Consider the following 23,693-nt stretch of genomic DNA (forward strand, 5'->3'; position numbering starts at 1 on the left):
GACAAAATACAAATAATTCGACAACATTAACTTCCAAACAGCGATACTTCCTGTTTTATCAAAATTATGTGACAGAAATCCCTTTTCCAACTTAATATTTACATTTGAAAGCTGAAGTTTTGAAAAATGTAGAATAGTATTTATTGTACCCAAGAAATCTTGAGTCAAAGACTTAACTCAGAGAACTGGATTTGTTCAGTAATTAATATGTGCCAGAAGCTAAATAATGACTTTCATTAATGGTGTTGCATGGGCTGGGAGAGCTTTCTTTATCTTCAGAGGCATGGAGTGCATCTTAGGTAGCAAGAAGGCACGTGAAATCCATTCTCCTTATATTCTAATACTGCTAGCAGAATCCTAATGTTGCAGGAAGCACTGAAACCTGGTTAGAAGTCGCAAGGCTGGGCAAAATGGTAAGCCGTGTGTTTTCATACACTCATCACTCCTGAGACAGAAATCCTTCTTCTCACACTGGAAGTGAATGCAAGGGAGGCTGTGTCGTGTGGGTGGGTGACTTCTTCCTTGTTAGACCTCTGGCTTTCAGCACTTAGACCAGCCCATACATTTTCCTGTGAAACCATTCGATTAATTTTTTGGAAGCTAAGAAAGTTTTGGATCCAACGCTGCAAACGAACTGGTGGACTTTAAATTAACTGAGATTAACATGGCTTCTGTGAATAAAGTGCACTGAGAATTATTGTATTCTCATCAGGGGTATAACGTGTTATCTAGCTGCAATGTGACTGTAAGGTATAATTGTGTGAAAATGCTTTGTTCAGGGCCAGCTTTGTGAGTTCAAGCTGTATCACACTCATTCCGTGTTTACTGCAAGCTAGATGAATGTTCCCACAAAATGGGGGATAAACAGCCTTACAGCTACAACTGCTTAGAAAGGTTGCAGGCCAGCCTCAAGTCGAAGTCACTCCCTTAGGGATGCGGGTGAGGGGTGACTCACATCTCAAACATGATAAAAAGGTGTAAATGTAACTTAATGATGGCATGGGACTTTACGAGACTTCTCGAGGGAGCTAAGTTTTTTTCCCAAAGAATTTGTCATGAGTTTGCCATGGAAAGAAAATACTCCTTACTGCTAGTTCATAGATTTAGATGAGAAAGGGAGCATTGTCCAGGAAAAATGACTTTAATTTCAAATATCTGCCTAAGCCATTCTGCACTGCCTAGGTTTGCAAATCCAGCTTCCAGGATACGACAGGCCCTAAACTGCTATTCTTCCTGCAGAAAAAAACATCTGTGGACTTTAACAGAGGTTTTCCTGCCACATCCCAAATGAGTTTCTTGTAAGTGGAACTGTGTCATTGCAAGAAGTTTGCATGTAATGAATCAAGCAGAAATAAACAAAGCAAGACCATGAATCCAAAACACCAATGCCTACAAAAGAAGCAAATAAAATGGGACTTTGGCAATGTTAAAGAAAAATGCAAAGCCTTCATTGAAAAACACTTTGGAACATGCAAAACTCTTGTTTTGTGAGAGCGCTACACACAAGTTGATATATAAATCATTGTATTATACATAATATCATAAATTGTCTTAATGTGCTTACTAGGTACAACATACCCATAAGGTCACTAATGACTAATTTAGAAAGTTGTAGGTAGGGAGTGTTTTAAAAATGTACTGAGACAGGGTCATTTGATAGCACTTGTAAAACACAAGAACATAAACCGTGTGTCATGCTGTTACATTCTCCTACCAGTAAAACCTGGCTTAACACCATCATTAATAGTTTTAAGCAGAAAGAACTTGGTGCTAATTCAACTGAAAAACTCACTGAGTTTATCTTTTTGAAAGGGAAGAAGAACACAGTTATGCGGTGCGCTTAAATACATGTACTGATGTAAGATTTACTCTGAGGCATTTTGAACTGATTGATTTATCAGTTTAAAACCTTTATTTTTGTGCATGTGTGCGCGCGTGTGCATATACAGCTGACAATGCACAGTGACCTAGTAACTCAGTCCCAAAATAAACCGTAATAAGCTGCAGCACTAGGCACAGCTCTTGGTCTTCAGCTACAGTCATTCCAGACAGGGAATCTGTGGGGTTACACACAAAACAGCGTCAGGATTGGACCCTTTATTAAGGGTCTGATAAAGGACCAATCAAGGCTCCGATTTATCTGGCACTGATAAATCTCTGTAGTAAGGTTATGAACGACTGCAAAAAATTCACCAGAGTCTAAAAGTGGGTTAGAAAATCTCACCTGGAAAACAGTGTTTCTTTTTCACCTATTCTGTAAAATACATATATAAGCATACATTGCTTTGTTCATTTCAGACCTTAGACTTTGAACGTGAACAAAATCAGACTAGTTCCGAATTAACAGGACTGAAATAAACAGTTGCTTTTTTGATAACAAGAGAAAGAATGGACGCAATACAACCCCAGCTCCTCTGTGATTTTTTTTATGAGGGTTTTTCTACACCAGTCAAAAGTCAGTACACTTACTGTGCATATAAAACTGCCTAAATATTTCTTCCAGTCGATTCAGTTATGAGAAATCTTTAGCAAGATGTGTAAAACATTTAAAAGCTACCTTCTCCACTTGCTAGATAATAGTACAGGTTATATAACCTAACATAAAAGATTTTTCATAAAAGAAGGAAAAAACAAGGAATTTTAAATACAAAACAGCCTATATTTAAAGACTCATCAAGGCTGTGTCAGAAGTGACAAAAGATAGGAAAATAGAATGACATTGACATTTTGATCTTAATTCACATCATTTAAAAGTGGCAAGTTATAGTGCACTTTCTCTTAACCTTCTGGGTTTCACAGATCTTGTCAGAGTGCTGCAGAACTGTGCAAAACCACACAGCAATAAGTTACATAAAGAGTTAAGTATATAGATACATACATCTTACTGAAGCTTAGTAAACCAAACTCTGCCCTACTTCTAGTCACACAAATTCACTGAAGACTAATGGCCAAGCAAGAGTGAACATTGCTGAAGAACACTGCTGGCAAATGGCCCTCCAAAAGCAGAGGAACTGCTTTGACCAAAAAGCTGTGTTTGCCTTCTATAGTGTTGAATACCTTTCAGTTTGGAGCTCGGTACCTCACGCCAAACTCACGCAGGGCAACAAGGATCACTGAATCCTGCTGTTATTCTCAGAATTCAATTTCTTCAGATACTGTGTTTATTTTATAGCTGGACTCGTCCTTCTCCAGGTTGTAGATTTGACAGTAAAATCCACTGAGCTCTCCTGTCATGTTTCCAGAGATACTTGCAGCTCTGCAGAGAGTTGGTCTGTTCTGCTCTTGCACAGCTTTGAAGCACCTGGGTGATGGGCATTTAAGCATTTGCAGATTTGGCAGCCATACTTCTGAATGTCAAGACTTGATCTGGCACATGGTGAACATCCTCTATTTCAGATGAGCTGGAAGTGCTCTGCTGCCTAGTGAAGGGTGGTCATGACCAACCTTTTACAGGCATTTTGGAGTTAAACACACAAGAAGCGTTCTTTTTGTAATTAGGCAGGTGTTGTACCTCCAAATCTTTAAACAATATTTAGAGGTCTAAATCCCACTGGAACACTGATTATCAGCTTGGTAAATATGAAAATTTCAGGAGAAATTAAATGTACAAGTAGGCTGAAGGCCGAGTATTGCAGTATCTAATCTGCAGATATTTTTGACGCTATGAAAACAGAAGGTGAGGAGGACATGTTTTGGTCCATTTCCCAGTGGACCACTTGCCATTTTAGGCAAAAAATGGCTTCAAAATGACTCAAGATCAGCTGCCACAAACTGCTCCAGATGCTAGCGGTTACAGAACCCATCAAGGAGGAGGCCAATTTTGGTTACAAACTCTACTTCAGAAACAGCAGGAATTTCCATCCTGCCCCTCATGCACCTCTGAGCCCTAGGCAGTGGCGGAAGATGGATGCCATGGCCAACTTCATGAGCGCCACCACTACTTTGCTGCAGAGTCCTGGGTTACTGGACCAGTCCTGACTTCTGGACCAGTCCTCAGAGGTGAGGTAAGCAAAAGCAAAACCTGGGTGGCATGTCTCATCACGACCTCAAGGTGCTCGGCAGCCGCAGGGCTTAGCTAGAGCAGTAAAGGGAATTTACGACCAAAAATCTAAGCACGTATAATTTAGCTGCCATCGTTAGGGCACTAATTGCTGAGCACAAGTTTTGAGACTATAGATTTGGAATACGGGGATCAAAAAGGGCGTGCCAAAACCGCATCTATTTTGCGTGCAGGTTTAAACGGCAGCTCATCAGGAATACAAACTGCCTGAAAGCAAACCTAAGCATGACAGGCACGGGGTAGGGATGGGGGGGGCGGAATGTGAGCCTATCCCTCACGTGTGCATCACCACATGGCATTGTCTGCAAGCTGGACTAGAAAGAAAAACATCGTTCTAGGGTCTTTTTAGGACACAGCATCACTATGTGCAGAATTGGGTTTGGTTTTGTTTTTTTTTTTCGGGGAAATCAGGCCTTCATGCCACGGCTTGCCAGCAGCAGCAGGCACGGGAAGACATTTCCTGCAGCCGGTTCCCCGGCCTGCAGAGCAGAGAAGCCGCAGCCAAGCCGCTCAGGGGCGGGGGTCGTGGCCTCTCCCTTCTTCTCCACCGGTGACTCCCAGGTGCGTTTACTGTACCGCCAGAAACCGGGCCCTCGGCACCCCGCCGCCCTCCTCCCAGCGGCAGAAAACGCCCCGTCGAACGTCAACGGACCGTCGCAATCCGTCCGTCGCTCGAAGGCCGAGTCCTTGAGCCCCTCTCACCGCTCCCCAGACTACGGACCGAGTCCCTCACGTCAAGCCACCGCGGGGAGGGGGGGGGGGAGCCTGAAATCGCGTCGCGCCCGTCCCCGACGGCAGGCAGCACCGCGCCTTCCGACCGGCCCCGCGTCGGGCCGGGGAACCCGAGATCGCAGACGACGCGCGGCCCGCGGGGTACGGGGAAAGCCGCGGCGCGCCTGTCTCTTTAAGGCGACGTTGCCCCCTAATTAGCGCGCGTCCCCGGCGGCGCGGGCGGGCGGCGGTGGCCGCGGGCGGGGCGGGAGGCGGGGGCGGGCGCCCCCCAGCCGCCCCCAGCGCCCGCCGCGCCACCGCCCCGCGCGCGCAGGAGGCGGCGGGAGCAGCGGCGGCGGCGGCGGCGACAGCCGACACCGGCCCACGTTACTTTGATTGACGGCTGAACAAATGTTTCCCCTGTTCGAACGCCGGCGCCGCGGAACGCCAGCGATCTCGAGGCTCCACCTCGGGCGGCGGGCAAACAGGATCGGAGAGGCCGGGGGAGCCGCCTGATTGGCTGCGGGCACCGCGCGGCGTCAGGCCCCCACGTGGGGACTGAGCCCGGGGCCGCCCCCCCCTCCTCTCCCTCCTCGGGCCCCTGTGCCCATTTGTCAGCGGCGAAATGATGGGCATTAATACAGAACGGCGATTAATGTGCGGCCGCAGCCGATTGGTCGCCGGCGACGCCCTTCATGGGCGGAGCGGCGGCGGGGGCGCTCGGGCGGCGCCGCGGTGCCCGACGGGAGGAGAAGTCCCAGGCTCGGCGGCGAGCGGGTAGGGCGGGGCGGGGCAAGGCGGCGAGAGGACTGCGACTCCCAGGGTGCCCCGCGGGCGGCGGCCTTCCGGCTGCTGTGAATATGTATCAGAATGTTAATGACCAGCCGCTGCTAAATTTGGTCAAAGGAGTCACCTCGCCAGAGCGTGCGGCGGGAGCGGCGCGGAGCGGTCGTGGCAGCGGGCTGGACCGAGCCGAGCCGGGCAGGACTGGGCTTGGGCCGGGCCGAGCACAGGGTCCGCTCCACGCGGCGCCGCCGCCGCCGCCGCCACTTCGCGGAGTTTCGAAAGGCGAGGAGGGGAAAAAAAAAAAAAAGAGAGAAAAAAAAAAAAGACACGAATAAAGCAGCCCGGACCGTACCTTCTTTTTAATCTTCCTCGCTCTCTTTTGATTTTTTTTTTAATTAAAAAAACAAACAAACAAACAAAAAAAAAAAAACCGAGAAAAGAGCGGCCCGGCAGCGCTGGCGGGGGAGATGCGGTCCGGCCGGTAGGAGCGGGGACCGGCCCGCCGCGCCAGAGGCACCGCGCCGGGAGAGCCGCCGGCAGCTGTAAAAGTTTGCAGAAGGGGAGAAAACTGCCGGCGGGGATCTCCGGCGGAGCGCGCACCGGCGGAGGGGCTTTCCCCGCCCTCCTCCTCCTCCTCCTCGCCCGCCGCCGCACGGGGCTCGCAGCCCGCCGGAGCCCGCGGAGCGGCGGCGCTCGGGAGAGTCGGTCGGCGCCGCCCGCTGACCGCCCCCGGGGGATGTGGCAGCGGCCCCCGCGCGTCGCGGACGCTGCCGCTGTCGCCGCCGCGCCTCGCCGCTGCCGGCGGTGCCCCGCCAGCCCCGGGGCGGCGGGGCCGGGGCGTCCCTGCCCGCCGCCGTCGTCGTCGCCGCCGCGCCTGCAGCTCTGATCCCCGCCGGTCCGGCCGCCGGCGCCCCGCGAAGCGGCGTGGATGATCCGCGACCTGAGCAAGATGTACCCGCAGACCCGGCACCCGGTGAGTGGCAGCGGCGGCGGCGGCCGCGGCCCCGCGGGCAGCGCTCCGACGCGGGCACCGCGGAGTTGTAGCCATTTTCTTATTGTTGTCCGCCGCGCCGCCGCCCCGGGCCGGGGTTGGCTCCTCCGAGTTGCCCCCGCACGGTGCGCGGCGGTCCACAGCGGCCGCGTCCCGCGGCTGCGGCCGGTGCGGGGGGTCCGGGCGGGCGACGCTTCCCGGGGCGGCCCCGTCGGGGCAGCAGCCCGTGGCGGGCGGGGGTCTAGGGGGCGAGGGGGAGCTGCGCCTCCGCCGAGCCCGGGTGCGAGGGCCGTGGCGGCCGGGCGAGAAGGAGGCGATTAAAAGACCCGCTGTTCTCGCTTGCAGGCTCCTCACCAGCCAGCGCAGCCCTTCAAATTCACCATTTCCGAGTCCTGCGATCGGATTAAGGAGGAGTTTCAGTTTTTGCAGGCTCAGTACCACAGGTAATCCTGCCTACTATTCCCCGGGCTCGCCTCGTCGCTTTTCACCCCCGCGGCCCGGGGCAGGGGCGGTGGGACCCTTCGGCGGCGCGGACACCGCTCCCCCCCACTTCCCCTTGTCCTTCCCCTTGCCCCGTCCGGGCGCACCTCCACCGGCCCCTCCGCCGCTCCCGGCCCTCGGGGCGGGGGGCTGACAGAGGCTCCCAGCCGAGTGGTGCCAGCGGCTTTTCTTGTTTTCCCCACGCTCCGCTTTGTGGTTGGCTTTTTTTTTTTTTTTTTTTTTTTTTTGAGGGGTGAGTGGGGGTGGTGGGTGGAAAAACGTGGCTGGCTGGGCTCGTCCTCTGCTTTTCTTCAAAATGCCGCTCAGGACGCGCATCTTGTCTTGGCTCGGCCCCCTCGCGCCTTCCATTGACATGTCAAGTGCTGATAACCGGGAAGTGAGGCGGCGAGCTGCTTCATTATCCTTAGGTGGAAGAGCGCCGTGTCCTCAAAGTGACAAGCTACTTCTGGCAGGATTGCTTAGCGGGCTTCTGAAAACAAACAAACCAACCAACAAAAAAAAAAAAAAAAAAAAAGCGGACGTGTGCGTGTTTACCACGGTATTCCTTAAATTACCAGCAGTATTTTCCTTGTGGTTCTGTCATCGCTAACTGCAAAAAAAAAAAAAAAAAAAAATCCAGCAACTTTTTTGCTCCTTGAAGTGGTGATATGCGTTTGATTCCTCTGTGGGCTGAGTCAAAGCAAGAGGTGTTTCTAAAACTCGTTTAAATAAAAACTCCAAAACTCAAATGATGGATTTGTAAGTGGCTTCTCAAACTTAAGTGTTACACTTGTGAACCCCTGCGTGCTTCTTCTGTGAACCAGTGTTGGTTTTTTGTTGTCAGAGAAAAATGCTCTCCCGTATACTGTGTGCAGTGCGCTTAGGAGATGAGGATGCTGCACAGTATCTCTCGAAGGAGGAAAAGTACAAACCCCACCCTGAACTCCCAAGCAAGAGCTGGAATGCACATTTCTATATGTGTGTTGGAGAAATGCTTGAAAAGGGGAGTAGCCTGTGCTCAGAAGACTGTCAGTTTTCTGTTATGAAGTACCCATGCTTTTTCCTTTTTATGTCTTGAACAGTTTAAAGCTAGAATGTGAAAAACTGGCCAGTGAGAAGACAGAGATGCAGCGACATTATGTCATGGTAAGCAAGCTGCATAACAACTTCAAAATGTCTATTAGTTTGGTATACTGAGACCGAAATACATTCGGATTGCTGGAGGCGAACAGAAAGATTACAGCAGCGCTGCTGTTGTTGAGGTTGCATCAGTGCTTCCATTATAAATCTTTAGTTTCAGGGGTTTGTGAGTTTTTGTGGCAGTTACTTTCCGCACGAAACCTACTTTTTAACGTTTTAAGCGATTGGGGATATTTCTTACGGATGCTAGCAGGTTACTTTTCAGCACTTTAAAGCTGTGCACAACTTTCGTAGTGTACCTAGGGATGGTGTTTTTTTCACTTGTCCCAATGATCATATCTCTGTAAAACGGTTCGAGATAATATTTTTTCCTGTGATGGGACTAAGCCCGAGCTGTACATTTATGTACAAACCCGAAGCCTACTTCCTAGAAGAACTGTTCCACCTGGGCAGCTGGTTCATTGTTTCACTAAACTGAGAATGGCAGGGATCTCTGCTGTGAATGGGATTTCCTCAGTAGTTGTGGTCTGCCTGGTTAAATAACATGCCTAAGAAGACATCTCTAAATACATAATTGTGTGATGGATCATGGTAAGTCCAGAGGAGCTCTTGCTATCTGCTCTCTTGTATGTCATCTATGAAGGATTAGCCATTTTCCATACGTCTGTGATGAATAACACTCTTGTATTTGCAAAAAGAGTAAATAACCTTGAAAAATTCTGAACCAAGAGCACAAGAAAACGTTGAGGCTTGCAGTTGTCTTTTTCATGCCTGATACACCTAAGTCTTGGAGATTGTTTGGTACTAACATTACACACTGAACCGAGTTCCCCGCAGTACTCGGGCAGGAAAGGACGTAACTTGCATGGGTGTATGTACTTTAGCTCTAGATTTCCATGCTCTTCCATTTTTTGCATCCCCACAATTTAGTTGTGCCTTTTTTTTGTGTTTTTAATTTAAAATATTGAATAACCGGTCTGTTAGACATTGCTGATATATATGTGTGTCTGGCTTCAAGCACGTTGGGTGTTTTTCTTGGCATCTTTTATGTGTGCTAGGGAATAAAATCTTGAGCATTTTCTGTGTGGCTTTTTTTCTGCTTCTAATCGTCAACTCTGGTTGTGATTACTTTCCATGATTTTTTTTTTTTGTTGTTGTCTGGTTTTTTTTCTTGTTTTATGGCTGTTCTTTGTAAATTTGACACGAAGCAATGTAGATAAAGCGTAAAAGCAGAAAAGAAAAAAAAAAAAAAGATTGCTGTAACATGCTCTTTCAAATTCCAGGAGCTCTTCAAGGCCAGTAAATGTTTTTAGGTCTATATGTCCTTGTACAGATGATGTTTGAGTCAAAGTGCATTTTGGAATGTTTTTTTTGCAATTGCAAGGTCTAATGAAAGTAATTTTTTTCTTTCTTAGTATTATGAGATGTCCTATGGGCTGAATATAGAGATGCACAAACAGGTAGGTAGATACTTTGTTTCAAGTAAGAACGCTCTGCGTAATTTTTCTTGTCAGTCTTAAACCACATGTCTATTCTCTGTGACTTGCTTTAATTGCATGCTTGAGTGCACTGACAATTTTTTTTGTACTGAACCTGGCCCTGAAACTTCCATCTTGTGTATAGTGTATGGGCTCTGCATTGGTTGCGGTCTTGGCGACCGGTTATGCGTTATTCGGTTGGCTTTCCACATGCAGTCTCCGCACATGCGAGCGGTCCTGTGCTGCGTGGAGAGGGTGTAGGCGAGTAGGGATGGGTATGCGGGTTGTGCCTTCAGATCTGTCTGGCCTCACACGTTCGGGGTTTACTTTTTGGGATGATAGCTACATCACAAAAGCCTATTAGGTGTGGAGGGATTTGTATTTGCGTGTGGAAAAGACTGTTCTCTTTGGTTAACCTGGACTGATTCGAGCTGGAGCTACAGAAGCAATTGATGCATGTCCTTATTCCTGTTTCCCTCAGGCTGCTTACTTGGACCTTTGTCCAAAACCAGCATCTTAGCGTCTCAAACACAGGAGAGAAAATGAGCTTTCTGCGAGGATGTCAGCAAGCTCAGTTTTGTGCCTTGAAGTCTAGCACTTAGGCCAAGATTAGCAGGAGATTAGTCAGATGGAGCATGGTAGCGTAAATCAGAGTTTCTTATTCAGTAATGTGTGTTTTTAACCTTCTCTGGAGGAGAATGAATTAAACATCTGACCTCTTTTTCCAGCGAGGGAACTTCTTATGTAGCGGAGTTTAATACTGACAACTCATTTTAGCAAACGGTTGAGCAATTCGCCAGCGTTGCTGGGGAGTGTAAACTGCAGAAATAAAGAAATGGTTGGACGGGAGAAGAAAGACCGTCTGAAAATTGGTTTCTATGCATTTCTGTCCAGAGTTAGGGATTTGGAACTTCTCTGGGTTGTGGAAATAGGATTTCTTTATCTTGTTGAGAGCAGATATACAAATCAAATGCTTTTTTCATGTTGTTTATTTATTATATTTTGTATTCCATTAGCGTCCCAATGCCGCAGGACTGATTAGGGCCATTTGAGCTAGATGGCGTAGAAATACGAAGATGGTGGGATTTCCTGCCTGAAAGCATTTTGCATCCGCAGCTCCGAACTTACGGGACGTTGTACGTGCAGGTTATTTTACAGGCATATACGTAGACCTGTTGAATTCAGATGTTCTCCTCATGGGTACCTGACCGTGAAGACTCAACAAGTGTGTTTAACAAATGGTTGAGAGGAAAAGGCTGTGATTGCAGCTGGCCAGGTTGTACCATAGGTACGTGCTGGCTCTGGACCTGATTCAGGACGCAGGTGCTCATGGAAAGACTGGTCGCTGACTTTCAGAGGTGTTGGGTCTGGTCTTAAATGAAGAGCCAGATTGTTTGGAAAATAACAAACGAGAAAAAAAAAATCCCAAACAGTAAAGTAGTAGATATGGAAACAATTCACAAAGGCCAGAGTCCTTACAGGCCACCTACGTAGCAAATTCTTACAGGCATTTGAAAGCAGGCTTGGCAGTCAGACTTGTTTATATTTCTAGGTATGCCGTTCTTACAGCAATTAGTTGTATGTAGACTTGTACTGAGTGTACAAAATTCTGTGGGACAAAATCACCTTGCAAGTGCAATGTGTAATTAAATTGTTTTAAGCAGGGGAAAAAAAAACCTGTAGCGCAAGCCCTTTTAATTCCTAAATGCTTTACTTTAGAAATTGCATACAGTTATGGCTGTGGAGTCATCAGTGATATTCTAGAGAAATTGAATACTTAGTTACAACTAAGTCTGGGCATTATGAAGGACTGGGTTTTAATTAAACACCTTTTTCCATCACTGTTCAGTCTATCCAAATTAGTAATTTAAGTATCATACTCTCATGCAAAACACTTAAATATTTTGTCAGATGTTGATTCAAATTAGCTGTGGCTAAAAAACTTGTTTGCTATCATTCTTAAATCTGATATTAATTTAATCTCTCTCATGTCTCCTCTTCTATTGCCACAGCATTTTTTTTTTTCCTCATTTCTTCTCTCGCTTCGGCAACTGCAGAATATTTCCCATCTTGCTTTATGGTCACAGCGTTAGGGTCCAATTTGGTATATTATATAGATAGTGTTGATTGCTTCATTTGATGTGTATAGAGCATTTTTAGTCTTGCACCTTAAATTCCCTTCTCTTCCTCTCCCATCTTTGAATTTTACTTGGCTGAAATTGAGTGATTCACCCTTTTTTTTTTTTTATTATTTCTCCCCCCCTTCTCCCCATACCCCCCCCAGCTTTCTAAATTCAATCATATAAAAAATCCTGAGGGCAGTTTATCACATTATGAAATACAGACAGCCCTGCAAACCACCTACTTATTATATTTTCTTTCTTTTTTTTTCACTTTAGCACAGAGGCCTATCTGTCTTTATTTGTTTTTCTGGGCAGACAGCCTTGGTTCCTCTCAGGTTCTTTTCCAGATGTACTCGCTGGATGCCCTTGTAATGGAAAGCAGGCAATAATGCAGTGAAGTTGCCCTTCGGCATAATTGGGCCTAGTTCTCAAGATCAGGTTAGGCTTATTCACTTATTAGATTTGCGTCTCAGCGGGTTCAAGAGCAGGACTCCCTGGAGTCCTTGGAAGTACCCTAGTAATTGGTGGCCCTGATATTTGAAACCTTTGTGTATTTTTCTGTTAAAGCTTCTGTTCTTCTTGGCTGCTCCCAGCCACAGAGTATTTATTTTTAGAGAAATTTTTCACTGGAACAGAAAATGATGGTGGTGATGGAGTCATGACTCTGTGACTTAGCAAATTGATAAAAGGATAAACGTGCAGAGAGCAGCGGTAGCGAGTGTGCCTGCGTGTCGGTGGCGGGGAGGGGGGGAGAGGGGGGAGGAGAGGGGGGGAAGAGCATTGCTTTTCCCACCCCCCGTGTGATGCTCATCATCAGTCATCCTGTGTTGATTTTGATAGAAGACTATTAAAGTGAAACCTATGGGGAATTTGTCATTCTGAAAGGAAAGCTAATGTAATTAGTACCAATTAAAGTACATTTAGTAAATTGGATTTAATCTTAATTAAGCCTGCATAATGTTGCCAATTTTTAACAATTATGTTTGAGAACATAATTAATTTAAATTTTGGTAACTGAGTAAATAGCATTAGACTGGTAGAATTAGTCACTTTTATATTTTTTTTTAAGACAAGTGTGGGGTATGTTGTGACATGTGGTGTTATAGTCTAAAATAGTAAGCTAATTTTTGATATTCCCTTCTAGGATCAATAGAGCTTCAAAACAGACTGTTTCCAAAAAAAAAAAAAAGCATTGGGTTGAGGATTTTTGGGTTGTAGTATGAACAGGTGCTTCCCTACAGGTCTAAATTTCAGTGTTAACCTGAATGCGAATGGTTGAAATGTGGTCCGAAGATGCCCGTTTCTAACTCAGTTGCTTTTTTAACATTTATTTTTAAGAGGCTCAGCAGATACTTTGTGAATGGATAGTTGACGTGCTGCTCCGTGTTTCTAATGTGCTGTTGCTACTTGGTAGTGGTGGTCATTTGGTTTAATTTCTGAAATTAGGCTGTTTTAATGTTATGGTAAACAGTTTATTTAAATTGCTGTAATCAAACATGCTTGCTGAAGGTTTTAATTCAGAGGTGTAATTATCACTTAAAGTAAGTGTCTGTATTTGGCTACAGACAATAGATATTTGTGAATGGGACTGATGGAAAGCATAAATAGGATACAGCATTCACTTTTTACTTCGATTATGTTTTGTGGAGGTGGCAATACGTAAATTCTGAGTTGCTCTTTTTGATTAGATGTCCGTCTTTGAACTATTTCACATACTGGAATGTTGGGAGTTCGGCATTTTTGAAAGAAAATTCAGATCTTTTAAGAAGCTGGGTATTAAAAAATAAATGAAATGACTTTTTAAGATCACAGTAAAAAAAAAAATCAGTCCAATCCATGTAAATTTTATTACAAGACTTGGGCAACAACCATTTGAGTGCTGCTAAAATATTAATTGGATAGAAATGAAAGGGCTCTGCTAGCTGATAGGATATCATAATCATAGCTGCAGTAGTCGATGGTAAATGATGATAAATGGCATTAGGAACCTTTTAGCAAACTGTAATAACTACGAGGAGGGAAGCAGTATGGATTTGCATTATATCTGATACCCTCTAGTACCAAGTGGATTGCCAATACTGCTTGTTTAGCATTTTCTAAGGGCAATAGGATATTGATTTCTGACTTACAAGGAACGGCTCTATTTTCACCATTGAAAAGTATTGCTGGTTGTTAAGAAGAAATTGACTTGAAGAGGCCTGACTGCTGCCCATCATGGAGCAAATAAAGCAAAACTGCCGAAGCATGGTGGAGCAGCAAGATGGGGCCCTCAGCAATTTGTTGCTATTAATTTACCATGCTTGACAGCAAATCAATCGGCATCTACTTCATCTGCTGGAGAAAATGCTGTCCAGGGCAGATAAAAGGCCCTGCGTGGTACAGGGAATAGACTGGATTGGCCAAACGGAGGCTGCAGTTAATGTGTAAATAAGTGAAATCAAGGCCACTGTTGCCGAGAAAGCTGTTTTTAATTAGGTTGGGGCTTTATAGTGAGCTATTTAAGAAAGTCGTATGGAGAGTGAGGGGAGATTTATTGCTGACCGAGTTAATATATGGGCTGTACGACATCCCAGCCTTGAGCCTGCTTGCTTCTAAGCCTTAGTAAATTATTTTGGTAAAGGGGTAAAGATGGGAATCAATTTGTTTAATTTAGGGCAGAGTTTTGACCGTTTTTCATCTTCTCGGCCGTAAAATGCATATATCGTCGAGGATTAGTTTGTATATGCGCTACCTGTGTAATAGAAAATACTCTTGTTTTTCTTCTCCCTTTTTTTTTTTTCAGCAGTGGTCTGGGCTCGCCATGAATGTGTGTGCATAGATGTGTGCACATTTATTATTTTTTTTAACACAGTCAGTAGTTGAGTGTATATTGTCTTCCATTTGAAGAATAGCTGGAGAGCCAGCTAAAATTATACTGGCTGAATTTATTTGCCATTATAAACAGTAGGAAAGATTTAATAGAGATACAGGCAGTGGGTAGTCAGAACTGAACTGGAAAACTTCAAAATGAGAGAGATTAGAAGTGAAATTTTGAAGACTGCAGCTCACACAGGACTATTAAGGAGGAAGAGAAAAACAAGTGGCTTTTCCATCAAAGTCACAAAATGTAAAAAATAGGCTGTCAAATCAGTTTGACAACTGAGGCTTGTTTGTCCCAGTTTTAGGTTATTTAGCCTCTGAAGCCAGCAGAAAAGCTCAGAAGCTTATGAAAAGTTAGAAAATGTGTTATGCTGCAGTTAAACGAGAAACCTTTTACTTGGTAGTAACTGCTAAGTTATAAAACAAGATCCTGTGTTTTCCTGATGGTAGAGATGTTAGACAGCCATTCCGCGGTCCTCTTAATTATGGGGAAGTTTTTTGCCACTTCTCTGCGAGTTACTGTTGAAATAACCTTTACCCCCACAACTGCGGAATAACACGCATGAGGACAAGAACTGCCATTTCACCCCGGTTTTACCGTTGGTGAGCAAAGGAAAAAAAGGAAAGTGTTGTTTTTCCCCCACTTGTTTTGGCAATTCAGACAGATGCTTAAGACACAGGAAGTAGCACAAAACATGCTGAGCAAACTTTTTAAATGAAGACATACGCTGTGTTTTTACTGGCAAAAGGCTGTGCTCTACAGTGCTTAAACATAAAAGCGTTTTTTTTTCTGTCTTTGAACGATGCTAATTGCCGTGATGCTGCCTCGCTGACTGTGTTAGTTTATGGGCCCGCTTGTAATTACAGAGGAGGCCAGTGGTGACTCTGTGGTTAGGCTTGCCTAACACCTTCCCCTATAAAAAAAAATTCTTGCCTTTTTTTTTTTTTTTTTTTTTCCTTTAATGCAAGGAGAGGGAGCAGCAGGAGGCCTCCCGCCCGCCCGGTGCTGCCGCTGGCTCTTTGGTCCAGCCAGCGCGGCTGGAAATCCGGCTCTAGCACAAGGCTCCTGCTTGAAGGGTCAGAACTTGCTGCCCGCAGGGAGAGGGGAGGCTGTGTCACCATTTTGTGTAAAACAACCTATGCACCATTTTGTGCCGTGAGATTTGCCTTCCTTTTGGAGGCAAAAAAGAAGCGCCGAGGTCCTTCAGCACAGGAAAAAGCATTAATTAGCAGATAGGTTTCAACGTGAGGTGTCGGGATGCTGGGATGCCCGGGCTTCACAGAAGTTGTGTATGTGCACCATGGTGCAGTTTTCAGTTACACACTCGCTGATCTCATTACCGGTTTTCCTAGAGGGACCTCATTTCAGTGCACAAAACACACATTAGGAACGTAGAATTAAGGCTGCAGAGGCGGTTGTAAATCTGGCTTCAAAATGTTTAGCTCCTTGGGTCGGCAACTGAAACAACTTTGAAAGTGAGGATTCAGGCATGTGAAGTAATTGAGATTGTAAGCTCCTCGAGGTAGGGATTCTAGTTTTGTTTTATGTTACACAGAGTGAAGGGGGTGCTCGCGCAGGTCAGTCACAGTGTATACCACCGACTCAGAGCGTGAAAGCTGGGAAACAGATTTTGTGACTCTTAACACCAAGGCTGTCAAACATTCAGAATTCAGAGTTAACAATTTGGTCTTAATTGTGTATTTTTTTAATGAGAAGATATGTTGTTTTACTTACTTTTTTTTTTTTTTTTTGTGTGAGAAGATATGATGTAGTGTTTGTGGACGTAATAGAGAACTGGGTTTATCACAGATGTAGGCCAGTTTGTGATCCGTGCGATTATAATTGTTACCGAAGTCACTTCTTTTGCTCTCTGCAGATTGAGCACATCTGTTGCCACTGACTTTCAGGAAACCTATTTAGCCACAAGGCACAGCAGGAGCAGACCAAAGATGATAATGTGAAACACAGGATGTATAAACCAATACTTGCATTAACTACCAGATGACAATATGCTTGAAGCTGAACCTATCTGTACTCAAGAAATTCTGTTCTATGAAAGAAATTGAATGTTTCAATTAAAAATTAAATCTTTGTTTTAAAATACCAAAGTATGAATTGGTTTTAAGAATACCTATCTGTGTCTCTGTTTATTTGTATATTTTTGCAGCTTTTGTCTTGGTTCAAGGTGATGTTTTTACAGTTCTGCTGATACTTTGAAGTACTACTTCTGTAAACTTTTTCCCTTGATGTTGTTTTATCTTAGTGGTGACACAAACTGTGTAGCTCAGTGTAGCAGGAAGCGGATTGGTGCAGTGTCAAAAGCAGGTGTCCGTAACTTTTTTTTTTTTAATAATGTTTTTTTAAATGTAACTGAAAGATGTCACAAATAGTAAACAGAACTCTAAATAGTGCTTTCTTGCCGGCGTGGATAGGATTTAGATGTAAGGAATCCGTCTTTCCTAGCCCAGGACAGGTACGTAATGCTCTGGTATTGAACACTGTGGTGTTATGGCTAAGACGTTTAAATGTGCAGATGTCAGGCAAGTCAAAGTTATAGTCCCCAGAGTAAACCTGAATTGGTCTCTTTATGGTTTTGTATTTGTATGGTATGCTGTATTGCCAACTCCACATGTTAAATCATGCCAGTCCCTAGGAAATCATGAGATTGCCTTAAAATTAATCATGAGATAAAAATAATAAATTTGGGGTTCTTTTTATTTCCCTTCTAATTTTAAGCTGTCAGACGGCGCTTGGTTCATGCTTGTTGGATTTTTCCTCCAGTATTCTTCCATAATAGTTTTCGCAAGTAAGGAGTGAAGCATCCCAAGGTTCACAATAAAGTCAAGGGAGCTGGGTATGAGATACATCTGGCAGCCTTTGTCATAATTTCCTGTCCTTGGAAAATGTGTGAGGTGTGCATTCCTAAGGAAAACTAATAACAAATTGAAAATATATACATATTCTTTCTGGAATTACTTGTAAAGTTTTTGTGGGTTGTGTGTCATAGCTTATTAAGGTTTTGTGATATATCCTAAGATGGCACAGGTATGCTGGTGGCAATTCCCCTTTCTGTGTTAGAAGAGGAGGGAAAACAGGACATAGTTTTGAGTGGAGGTCGTCTAACTTGGCCTCTCTCTTTTGGTCTGCTTAAATGGTTTCTCAGCAGGATCTTATACCGCCAGAGGTTTCTGATGTTTGCTGGATGAGTTTCAACTTCTTGAAAGGAGAAAAACCTTTCACTGTTATGTTTGGGATGTGGAACACTGGCAGTGAGAATGCGCACTTTTCTTTTTTTCTTGTGTTTGCTTAAAAACCTCAGCAGAGCGTCTCACACTTGAGCGGAAGTCAAAATCTGTCTCCTTCATGCTATAAAGGATCTGCATAACAATAGGTCCTGCCAGTAGATTTTGTTTGGCATATGTTGTTTTGTGTTGTGCGCCTGTTCTGTATGATCACTGAGAGCATTTAATTTTTAAAAATGACACTCTTTCCTCCATCTTACATAAAACAAACTTCGTTGCTTGTATTGACTCTGTCTGCTTGTGTGCCTGGCTTCTCTTAGTGTCTCGGTTGATCGGAAAATTTGCAAATGCAGAAAACCCCCTCTGACCCTATCCTGGATTACCCCAGAGAGAAGCGATTGCCCCAGGACTGAGTAGCTGATGATGGAGTAGCACCTTATAGAGGGCATGGTGAGGCTGCTGCTGAGGCATCACCTGGGTTTCAATTAGAGGTGTCACCGGTGATGGAGATATACTATGGCAGAAGAGTACTTCAGAAAGCAAAGGCACCCCTTTCCCCTTATCTGTTCCGACTTTGAACCCAAAATCAACAAATCAAAATACAGCAGGGCCAACACATGCTCTCTACAAATACTGAATAAAACATTGTGGTACTTGTAGGCAGTGACAGCAAATGCTATTGAAATTTAACACTGACAATTTTAAACCCACGAAGAGCACCGAAAAGGTCTAGCCTGGGTCTGTTGTGTCCTCAAGGCAGAGAGCTTCCTCAGAACCCATTATGAGGTACCCATGGGGTCAGCAGGGAATGAGGGAGGAGCAGGTAGCCTGAAGCCCACTGAGCTGGCACAGTCGTGTGATACTCAGGTCCCCCCTTGCAGTGGCTGGGAGGGGGCTTGCGTTGATCGTACACGTACCTCAGTGTTTGGAAAGCCTGGGTTGCACGATGTTCTTCTTGGTGGTTGCTCAATGGCTGAAGCCATCATTTGCCACGTTAATGTGACAGCATTATTTAAAATTGGAGTTTTTACCTGGGGGTTGAGGGAGAGGGCAGCATTTTGATCACTCGTTTTCGTTGTCATGGTTCTCTGCTTCTTGGCAGGAGAGGTGAAGCTTAATTTTTGCTTATTCTTTATAACACGGATAGCTAACTGAGGGCTTGTAGGCTAACATATTTGGATATCCAGTTAACCTGTCTCTCTCAGCAACTTCTGTTTGGTGGTCAACCAATTAGTCCTATTTAGCATTTCATTTAAATTTTACCTTTTAGAGCCTTGGGGAAAGTGGAGCAAGTATTGAGGAAAGCTTTTATCTTGAGTACACACTTTTTCCCATTTCTAACCTTTCACAGGGATGAATAAGGAATTTTGAGCCATGCCTCGTAGCTGAAACGCTTCTGGACTTTATTTTGAAAACACTGGTGTTTTCCCATTAAGCTGTCCTATTAATAAATGCAAAGAAGACAAAAGTAACTGTAGTGCAGCCCAGTGAAGGGTTGGGGAAGGGGCCACACTTGAACCTGGCAATGCTTGCCCACGTGTTTTCATGAAAGCCGCTTCATCAAGGGGTGTGTAGGGTCGGGATTCTGTGAATAGCTCCGGAGGTGTCTGACCGGCTGCCGCTCTGCCCTGGGAGATCCTGCCTTGGTTTTGAGGTGGACAAGCCACGTCCGGCTGCTTGACAGTGGCAGTGTGGACTCTGCGTGGTTGTTTGAATCCAGCAGTTGAGCCAAGCTATGTCATGGTTTTGGCTTTGAGAGGGGTGTGGGGCTCCACTGGATTTTTGTGGTGGCTGCAGGATGAAGTTCCGTACTCATCCTTCGTGAAGCATGGTGGATCTACAGAGAAAAGTCAGTGTTGATACCTGTTCTGTTTCCTGATCTGGATACCTGCAGATGCCTACCCAGGGGCTTGACTGCCTCGGATCCGAGGAAGAGGCCATTTTTAATTTAAAGCATATGACAAATTAGTCGTTGTGGTTTCTCTGACCGCAAGCTCGTGCTCAGCAGCCCTTTGTGAAAGTCTCTTAATATTTCTGTGCCTCTGTCTCCCTCTCTGAATGGTGATGATATTTACATGATGGCGAGTGATGTAAGATTTGATTTGTTAATGTCTGTTATTAGATGAGAGGCTCTAGAGAATCACAGAATATTGAATGAATATGTATTTGCTCTGAAGGGAAGAGGCCTCCTTCCAAACCTGTGTCAGCTGTGTAACCAGGTCCAGCAGTGCCTTGACTGCTATGGGATTTCCATTGCTCTTATGCCCCAGAGGTTACCAGGAGATAATACTAAAGGTTCTTTAGTTGTCCGCTTGCCTGTTAACTCTGTTAATTGTATTTGGAGATAAAAGTTGGAAATAGCGGGGGCTGGCCTTGTGATAGTGTTTGGAGATAGAAAGCAAAGAGAATAAGGCCAAAGCTGGCCAAAACGCTTATGTTGGATTATTGGTTTGAAGGAGGAGGCAGAGAACAAGGAGTGATTGGAAGAAGCTCGTTAATTGGTTTTCTTTTCACGTCTCACATTTCCCTGCAGTACCATTCACCCTGTATGACAGCCATCCGCTTTCACAGTGCCCCCTTTGAAGGATGGCCCTGTGCTGATGTGCGAAAGAGAGTCAGCTACAACGCCACTACTGTCTGCTTTCTGTAACTCTATAAAGCATGTGACTAGATACAAAGTAGGTGCCTCTTCTTAAAGTGTCAGTCCGTAGTGTTTGAATAACACAAGAAGATTGGAAAGACTTTGTGCAGAAAACACCCCTCGTATGTTTGTGTCAGTGTGTTGACAAAGGATGGATTGTGTACTCCTATGCTAAATTTAACCAGTAGGCTTTCTGTCTTAATTGCAGAAAGCTGTTACAGTCTGAGCACGCTGCTTATTTACAATTTTTATCAGTACTTCTCAATTTATGGGGACAAACTGTATGTTTTCTTTCTCAGCCTTGTCCTAAGCAACAGCTATAACAACAGTGACAAAATCCAAGCATTGATGAGAGTCTTTTGCTTATCCATTGTTCTAAAACATTACCAGCGAAAGAGACACCTGCTTCTCCAAATGCCAAAGACTTTTAATGTCAGAGTTACTTGTTGCCCATATGTAAATAGGGAGATGTTCCTCTTGAAAAGTAGATTGCATATAAGCTCCTGATTTTATTCATTCAAGACTGACGTCCTGCTTCCTTTGTATCTCTCTACTTCCATCTGCTTTTAGAGATGGCTGTTGAGGAAAACAAAACTAATAATGTATCTTTAACGTGGCCAACGTGAGAAGAAGGATGTTTTCCATGTATCTCTGCAAGTCACTTAGTTCTTTTCCCCCTCACAACTTTCCCTGGTTTATCTCTACGGACTGGTGAAACCAAAACATGTGTCCTCTTTCACTTGTTGGCAGCATAAGAAAAAGTATTACGATTCCGTGCATGTGGCATCCTGGAAGTTTCTGGGCAGTGGTTTGTTTCTGACATTTTTTCTAAAACAACATTTGACTGAGGATGAGAATTTTTCTTGTTCTTAAGTTTGATCATGTAGATAGTGATGTAAAGAGCAACAGCACCACAAGACTGTATGAGAAGAGAGCCTCCACGAGCATACATGTGGGGCGTTTTTTTTTTTTTCCTGAGGTTGTAGTTTTCCACTTGAAGATGAGTTTTCAACCATGTATACAAGATGCTTTTCAAACCAACATTAGCAGTGATACACTGTCAAAACTTACCTCTGTAGAGCGGCATAGGACTTCCTTTGCAGATACAAACGTCCAGCTTCTTTGCATATGCAACATTTTTTTTTTCAAATACACTGTCAGCCAAATGGTTGTGTGGCCTTGTGAATGTAGGAAATGATGATGTTTTGTCCTTTGTTTAGTTGCTGTTTACTTAGCTCTGTTTTCTGCCTGGCACTCAGATGTGTATTTCTTCTAAAGCATTGATTTTTAACAAGTCTTTTTGTGTAGGTGAGAAGAATCCCGGGATAATCTTAGTTTACACATTTTCAAAGAAGAATACTAGTGTAAGTATGCACTGTATTAAGGGTCATGAGGTTTGTTTAAGCCTGCAACAGAACCTGGAGAGCCTGAAAATCTGTAGGCACAGGAAACACCTCTCTCTATTAACGTGAACCAAAGCAGAGAGCTCCCAGGTAGATGACATGCAGCTGCTGGGGCGGGGGGCTTGAGGAGGATCCAGGTGCCAGTTTCTGGACTCTGCTGTCAAGGGCTTCCTGTGAGGCCTTGGACAAGCTGCTTTGACCACTGTCTGCAGCAAGATGGAACCAATTCTGCGGGCACTTTTGCACCACTGGGCTGCAGAGCCAGCTGAGTGAGGGCAGAGCGATGCTTGCATTGTGGGGGCGAGTTAAGTGATTCAGCCAAAGAAATCCAGCACGTTCGGAAGGTAACTCCTAGGGAAATGTTGTGGTCACGGGTGTGTCTTAAGTCTCTCATTGCTTGGAGGCTGAGACACCAAAGTTGGCGCTGCCAGGACATGCTGCCTTGGCTTGGTAATCTCAGAATCACTTTTTGAAGAGTGACACATAAACTTTATTTTAAAGTGTGAGCATACTGTGGCTTTTTCTTAAACAAAAAATGAACAAAAAAAAAGCTGGAGAAGGCAATACTTGTGGTTCATCTTAGTTCAGCTACTTTTCTGTCTACTAGCGAGACCTGCATTCTGCTTTCTCAGGAGAGTGACTGGGTTACCCAGCAGAAAGCTGTCCGGTTTGCATGAGATTTTTAATGGTTCAGTAGAGCTGAAAGAGGAGAGATGCATGCTGTGCTGTCACGCTGGAAAGACTCTGGCCAGCTGGAAGGAGTTGTGCTGGGTTCCAGTCCCTTCCCCAAAGCCATTTACATTTTTTAGCCCTTGGTGATGCTTCGTGTATGATGATTCTGAGCAGGAAGTAGAAAAGGGACTTTCCTTCTCCAGTGGAAGGACTGGGAGTTCACAGAAGCCTATTAGAATGTTCTCCTAGGAGGTGGGAAGGAGAAGTAAAGAAAGAATTAAAGTCATGTATATAATGCTCTGATTAAATTCTTTAACCACTAAGCTGTTACACAGAAGTCGATCTGTTCTCCACCCTTTTAATTATTTTTTTTTAGTGTGCTACTGCTGTACTTTATGTGGGAATAATTCTGGCAATGGTTCTCAGCTCCCTGAGGGACTTGGGTGGAGAAGCATTGAGTTGGGGGAGTTGTAGGGGGAGGGTGTTTGCTTAGTTGAGAGCTGGATGCCAAAAAGCTTGGTCTTGTCAAGCCAAAGACTCTTCTGAACACGTCTGGAAAGGACTCAGCAGGGTTAATGGGGAGCTTCAGTGCTGGAAATGGAAACTCCTGTGCACTTCTGGTCACTTCAGCACAGCACCATTCCTGAGTGGGGAGGCAAGGAGGTAAAGATTGTAGTTTGGGACTGTAATCCCTAAATTCTTGTGGTGCTCCAGCCTTTATATTTGATGTGCCTTTTTTTTTAAGGTACAAAGGTACATTTATGTATCTCCAGGTATGGGTAGGTGCCCCCCTGTGCTTAGGAAGTCTTGAAAATAATCTTGAGCATTTGTCTGCAGACTTTCTGCCTGAATTATGTATCTAGTCTGCTTAGGCATTTTTAAAAGTCCTATTACATACCTTCTGGAGACTTCACCTCTGGCTTTCACTGCTTCAGTTCTCTGCCTGGGAAGTGGAAGCAATACTGTTTCCTGAAGCACAAGCTATACCACAGAGGAGTTTTTGGAGAGCAATATGTTAAGAAATGGGAGGTGAGATATTACATAGGAGTCACTTAGAAGTGGCTGTGTTTTATCCCTCTGGATTGTAAGATGCTTGGGGCAGGGTA

The 23,693-nt window shown here is 44.8% G+C and overlaps 1 protein-coding gene across 6 annotated transcripts in view; it reads left to right on the plus strand.

The window, feature by feature from the left end:
* The first annotated feature begins 5,717 nt into the window (after positions 1 to 5,717).
* The window catches only part of LOC104479118 (TLE family member 4, transcriptional corepressor), a 101,194-nt gene continuing 83,218 nt past the window's right edge, over positions 5,718 to 23,693 (plus strand). For 4 of the 6 annotated variants that reach the window (XM_086769966.1, XM_086769969.1, XM_086769967.1 and 1 more), the window contains exons 1-4: positions 5,718 to 6,530; positions 6,894 to 6,991; positions 8,111 to 8,174; positions 9,584 to 9,628. In XM_086769966.1, the coding sequence (XP_086626092.1) occupies positions 6,486 to 6,530; positions 6,894 to 6,991; positions 8,111 to 8,174; positions 9,584 to 9,628 (252 nt within the window). In that variant the 5' untranslated portion in view covers positions 5,718 to 6,485. The remainder of the gene's footprint in view (positions 6,531 to 6,893; positions 6,992 to 8,110; positions 8,175 to 9,583; positions 9,629 to 23,693) is intronic. The other 2 variants (XM_086769970.1, XM_086769971.1) reach the window with 1 other exon arrangement.

Source organism: Chlamydotis macqueenii, chromosome Z (genome assembly GCF_036417535.1).
Source record: "Chlamydotis macqueenii isolate bChlMac1 chromosome Z, bChlMac1.mat, whole genome shotgun sequence".
NCBI lineage: Eukaryota > Metazoa > Chordata > Aves > Otidiformes > Otididae > Chlamydotis > Chlamydotis macqueenii.